This window comes from Synchiropus splendidus, chromosome 11, assembly GCF_027744825.2.
Source record: "Synchiropus splendidus isolate RoL2022-P1 chromosome 11, RoL_Sspl_1.0, whole genome shotgun sequence".
NCBI classification, from domain to species: Eukaryota; Metazoa; Chordata; class Actinopteri; order Syngnathiformes; family Callionymidae; genus Synchiropus; species Synchiropus splendidus.
Genome location: NC_071344.1, coordinates 10175802 through 10182002, shown reverse-complemented (window position 1 = coordinate 10182002; position 6201 = coordinate 10175802). Strand labels below are relative to the sequence as shown.

The following is a 6201-nucleotide window of genomic DNA, read 5'->3' as shown; positions in this document are numbered from 1 at the left end:
CTGCAGTGAGGATGAGAAGAAGCCAGTGAGTGGAAATGAAGTCGCTTTGTTTCTCCTCATCCAGAGGAGCAGCACAACTGTTTCCTTTCTTAAGACCATTCCCTACCTGAGTTCATAAAAAGACAGTCGGGTTGGAGTGTGGAGCTATAAAAAGCCTGTGTGAACCAGTCAGGATTAGATTGTGTGCTGAGCTCCACTGTCCATAATAATCACATAATAGGAGATTGACTGACACATGCACCTCGGTGGTTGCTGGGTGACATAGTTTCATTTGATTTTAATGGGAGGTTTGACTTTTAAATCAGTTACACTGGGAAATTAACTCCTGGATAAGACATAAATGAGCTTTAACTAAACAAACAACCTTAACCATGACTCTTAACCAAACTTAAAGCAGCCTTAATAACCCAGGTAATTTATTTTGAAGTTGTAATCTTTAAATTGATGCTCATCTAATGGGGACACCACATTTCTCTGGTTCACATCTACTGGTGGGGTGAGCTTTCTCATTGATATATCCCTTTCCCCAGCCTCTTACGCTAAACCTAACCATCCAAAACAAATGGCTAACCTCAACCAGGACTCCAAACTTAAATTCAATTATTATGACCCAGTTGTAAGTTTTTTTTATCCTTAAATTTAGGCTTAACTTCATGGGGTCCAGCCAAACATCCCCACAAAGTAAGTAAACAGTCCTCCCTAGTATGGTTAAACATGCCCACACACACACACACATATTATTTCATTTCGTTGGAAGTTGCATCAGTCCAAATCACACAAACCACTGAGCAGCCAGATAAAAATCTGTACGGTGAAGACATTACATATAATAACAATTTTCTGGTGAAAAATGAATTTCAATGTTTCAATCCAACAGCCCTTCTTGATTATATTGAATATTGATTGTCCCATCCATAAAACCCACATTGACACACTGAAAATAAATTGTGTAAACCACGTCATTTGTGTTTCGTAAATTTGAATGCTGGCTTCTATCATGAATAAAAAAGAATTAATATATATATTTAGTTTTATTAATTTTACTTGACACATTGAATGTCTATTAAATATGCTTGATATTTTTAAGACAGCGAGAAGGGGAACATTTCATTTATCATTCTGAGTAAAAGTTTTTCAATCAGGAAAATTACTTTAATAAATTAATTTAATAAAATTTAAATTTGATGTTAAGCTAGAGCTGTATTTTTAATAAAAAATGACTGTGTTAATGGGATCACATTCATTACTAAACAAGTATGCATTTCTACAGTTCAAATGCTTATATATAAATATAACTAACTCCATAATTTATTTTTAAAATTAAAAGCATTATATGCACAAATCCTGCTGAAAATAAGTATTTAAATCAAGTGCACTATATACTTTCCTCACCACTATCCTCACACTTAAATGACCCACCAATGTATTTAATAAAAGGTCGCTGTAATAAGAAATTACGAATAACAAAAAGGAGGTTTTGTCCACTTTGCAACAGCACAATCACAATTCCACAGCTCCTGTGTCGCATCCACCTGTGCACTGTTTTAGAGGCAACAGTATGCGTTTATTTTTTACACATTTCGCAGATTGGAGCCAAAGAACAGAACAGAAATGGCAGTTTTTTTTTCAGTTTGAAATCGAAAAGGTCATTAAAATCTCAAGATCTAAACTGTTCGAAAAAAACATGATCTCAAGAGTGGTTGATTAGTAAATTAAATGATAGTAAAATAACAAATGTGAATGTTTGAATGCTATAATGAACGATTTTTGTTTCACTTTTGTTTATAAACGTAGCATCGAGCCAACTCCCACCCGCTGTTCTATTGTTGTTCCGTCAACCGGCGCACGCTGATGACTGCAGAGGGGGGTGACTGAAAACGTAATTTGTTTCAAATATCAACAAGACCAAACAGTTGCACTATTTAATTGAAAAGAGTACACACGGTTAACATAATGAAATTTTGTAAGTCAACCAGTTTTTGCGTTTCTGATATAAAACCTGTACCTATTATTTAATCCTCCCCCCTGCGCTTTTGCGGTTGAGTGGTACATCCCGTAGTGTGCAGCACTGCTGTCCCCCTCACTTCAGTGTATGCTAAGCCTGTGTGTGCTCCAGCTACACGACGCTGTGTGTTGTCTGAATCCGCTGTGACGCGGGATGCCGGGGGATCCGTGAAGTCGTGAGCTCCTGCCGGAGGTGCTGCTTTTCACGTTACAAAATGACCCCCGGATACATTTCACCTCCGACTGGCGTCAAACTCACATCGTCCCAGTCTACATGAGAGAAACCTGTTCCATTCGAGCCATTTCTTTTATTCCGTTGACGGTCCAGAAGTAGCCACAGGGAACTGAACTTAACCAGCCGGGGCCGTTTGACAGGTGCCGTCGCCCTGCTCAGAGTTGAGAGATGCCGCCCGTCCAAAGAACCATGTCGGACCTCCGGACCAGGGCAGAGGGTAAGCATATCGCTACAAAACCTTCCAGGGAATGAGTAAAGTGCTAAAAGATGTCGTTTAGCATCGCTATTTTCTTGTTACCGCAACAAGGCCGACCGGTAGCTCTGTGGAAGTACAGTAAGTTGCTAGCAAGAGCTGGCAAAAACGATAACAAACTGGACGAAATGAGTTCTATTCGCTTCGAAAACTGAAAGCACTTTTCAGCATTTCATCGCAAACATCGGTGCTGGGAGGAAGCCGTGCTTGAAACGGCGGTTTTAGGGCCAGTGATTCCTCATACATGGGATGCTCTGAGCTGTGAATTCCCATCCAGAGCTGCTGTCTGGGATACCCCAGTCGCTCCAGAGAAGAAGAGTGCCCACTATTGACAGCACATTTACCAGTGTCTTCCACAACAGATCGCATCCTCCTCAATGCAACTATTGTTCTTCATCTGGGAGGATGACTTCTAACTGCACTAGTAACTTTCCATTGCATGCCACTTGCTCAATGCAAAGAGGATGTTGATACACATGACACGTTCAAAAATACTCATCAGCAGAACTCATCAGTGGTCACCAGTTTAAGGACATAATGCAGGCTATTGAACCATGTGTGCCATTACTCTCTTTTCTGATGCTTTCTATAAGGAGTCTGCCTTGACCTATGACCTCTCTGGAAAGCTGCAATTATTTATCCACTTGGATCAATAACATGGCAAATGTCAAATATATGTAGCCACCTGCAATGGTTGTTGTTTCATTGTTGTTGCGGTTTTAATAAGGTTGTCTTAAGGGTACGAAACATATTTATGACAAATACAGAAATATATTTGATGTCATCTCCTTAAGATGACAACATGAGAGTAGCATATGTTCCGGAAAGTGTAAGTATTAGGGTCATGTTTAATAATGTAATTACATCTCTGAAATTTATACAGTGCTAATGTGGATAAAAATATCTAAACAATTTATTGTTAATCTAGTATGAAGCAAAAAAAAAAGAAGAACTTGAGGCTCGTAGGACAGCTGCTTAACCACCAAAACTGAAATTTAGGTTTGTTTTTGTACCATTTAGGTGCACACATCTGATAAGCTCAGTGAATTGTCAGCTGTTCAGAAAAATCTGTTCAGTTATGTGTTTTAAATACAAGTTGTTGGGGGCAAGTGTGTCAGAAGGTGATATGCAGAATACAAATGTTCCTCATTGGTGACCTGATCCCTGACTTGTGTTCCGGTGTCATGGGGTGGTTTTAATGGATTAATGGGTAGAATCTAGAGTTGGAGAGAATATCAGTACTGAGTCTATCGTTTCTCAGCCTTTTTCATCAAAGGTTTTCATCCAGTACAGTGCGCTGTTAACTCTGGCCCATGGAGAGGTCTACTAGTTTGAACCTGTTAAGCTGGTTATTTGGACATGGGTCCTGCTCTCTTGAGGTTTGCTTGTTGCTTCCTTGAGACAAAGCTCGGCTGTTGCTGCACCAGACTTCAATATTTATTAAAATAGGTGTTTTGCAATTGAAAGTGCCTCTTGCTAATGGACCAATCATTGCTGACACAATTACTTGCAGCTTAAAACATGGCTTGTCATCTTTGTCTAAGCGTCGTTTAAGCTCTTGAAGGCAAGACTGTTAGTGAGAGAAATGTAAATAATTAAACAGCTATATAGATCCTGTTCAAGTTGTTGACAAATGTCATTCTGGCGGTCACAACAGTGAAAACCCATAAATGATGCAGAAGTTGTTACTTTCTGCTCACACCCTAACCACCGAAATCAATTGCATTTGTTTTAGTATCTTTGCTGTCCTTGACTTAAATGGGATGTTCTTTTCTCCAGATCTTGTTTTGTCCATTTACATTTTTCTTCTCATTGGAGCCAAGAGCTTAGTTCTCCCTGCTCTCCCAGGTTTCATATTTTAGTCACCACAGTGTGCCAAGCAGGCTTCCATTTAGAGAGGGCACCCTTCTGCCAGACTTGCGACCTAATCCATCGGCAGCCTGCCCATCAGACCCCCCCTTCCTGTCACTCTGCTGTTGTGTGGAAGCATCTAACGCTCTATGTGTGCAAACGTTAACAAAATAGTCAAGATCCAGTACTATTTTTTGCATGTGTATATATGACATTCGCACGCAGTGTCAGCCGTTGATCTATCGTACATCTATCCCATGATGGGCAAAGAGGTGCTTAATACCTGTCTGAACTGTCGCGAGAGAAACTCAGATTGACAGTCCTTTCAAGTTAAGGCTGCAAACATCCTCTTAGCTGCCTCAGCTTCTTGCTTATCTGCACACCGACCAAATCCTGTCTCTGTATTGACTCTAAACATCAAGCCAAGCAGGTAAGCCTGTCCAGTAAGGAGAGATCCTAACATGCCAAATGTTTGTCAGTGGATCACATGTGTCAGGTGAATCCTGGTAATGTGTCACACATTGCTCCATTCAATTCCCCGTCCCGGGCCTCCATAGTAGGTAATACACAGTCCCTATGGGCGTCTTCAAATTTTCTTTGCAGCCCTGGGACTGCTTTTTTCATTTTGTGTTCCGCCTCAACAACATTTAAACATGCAGGAAGTGACCTTAATCACGGTTACTCATAAGCTGCGCGTTTAAAGCGTATCTACTCATGAGCGGGAGGTTAGTAATGATTCCAGTGTATTTACTAAGTAGCGTTGCTTGTTCTGTATCGTTGTTATCTTGCAGGCTGTCAGTGCTGGAGCGGTCGAGCATTATGTGATCTTGCGATGTTTACTGTGTACTACATTCAGTTGCTGTCGAGATTTATTGCTTAATTGATACCATCTGATCTTTGTTCTGTCATTGTCTCAGTGTGTTGTGTCTGTATTTCAGGCTACATGAAATGGTAACACTTCAAAAATGTTGCACCCCTTAGCTTGCTCCCACTTAGGTAATAAAATAATGTATGTATAAGCATGAACTAAGCACCATGCATCATGGTGTGCTTTCTAAGATGTGGTGTCAAATGATCCATGATCATTTGCTGAATACATCGTGACCGTTGAACAATCCATTGATAAGCCTGAGTTAAACAAATACCTTGCTATTGGATATGAAATTTTGCATGCACTCATCCTTTGCGTATTATTGCCACGATGTCTTTAGAATAGATAGCTTGCACAGCGCTGTGGTCAGCCCTATCCGAAACATGATTCTTCCATTTGTACATAAATAAACCCTATTATCCAAAAGTACAGATGATTTCTCGCCTTCCCAGACTCCTGTTTATAGACTACTAAACCTAGCATTATTTATGATCTGCTGTAAAGTAGTACAGAAAATATATACCCCAGGTAAATGAATCTTTTAGAGTTCCTCAACTTAGCCCCAAGCTCACGGTGAAGTCTCTGTTCTGATTGAAATAATTCATGAAACCAGCTCACTGGAGATAGAAGCGCCTCTAGTGCAGAGCTTGTTCCTGGCCGTGTGCTCATTTGTGTACGAAACACATGCATGAAGAGTCATCTAATACTGCATTCCTGCACGTGCCCAGAGATCATCAATGTGGTGGTGTCACAGCGGGATGACAAGGTCAGATATAGAAGTGTCGGCCGGCACTCCACAGGAATGCAACACCCATGGATGGTTGGGGAAATGAATCTCTCACTGCCCTTGACCCATCACTTCACAAGCTCTTTATGACTGTGTTACAGTCTTAACTTCTTGTCCGAGTAGACTGCAGCGCTGCTGCCTCTGATGGATGGATGGATGGATGGAAAATAAAACATCGTTAGCACATAGTGATCATTACT

The 6201-nt window shown here is 40.6% G+C and overlaps 1 protein-coding gene across 3 annotated transcripts in view; it reads left to right on the top strand.

Moving 5' to 3' along the window:
* Positions 1 to 2081: 2081 nt before the first annotated feature.
* Positions 2082 to 6201, top strand: part of atp8a1 (ATPase phospholipid transporting 8A1) — a 100310-nt gene continuing 96190 nt past the window's right edge. For all 3 annotated transcript variants that reach the window (XM_053878448.1, XM_053878450.1, XM_053878449.1), the window contains exon 1: positions 2082 to 2456. In XM_053878448.1, coding sequence (XP_053734423.1) covers positions 2408 to 2456 — 49 coding nt within the window. In that variant the 5' untranslated portion in view covers positions 2082 to 2407. The remainder of the gene's footprint in view (positions 2457 to 6201) is intronic.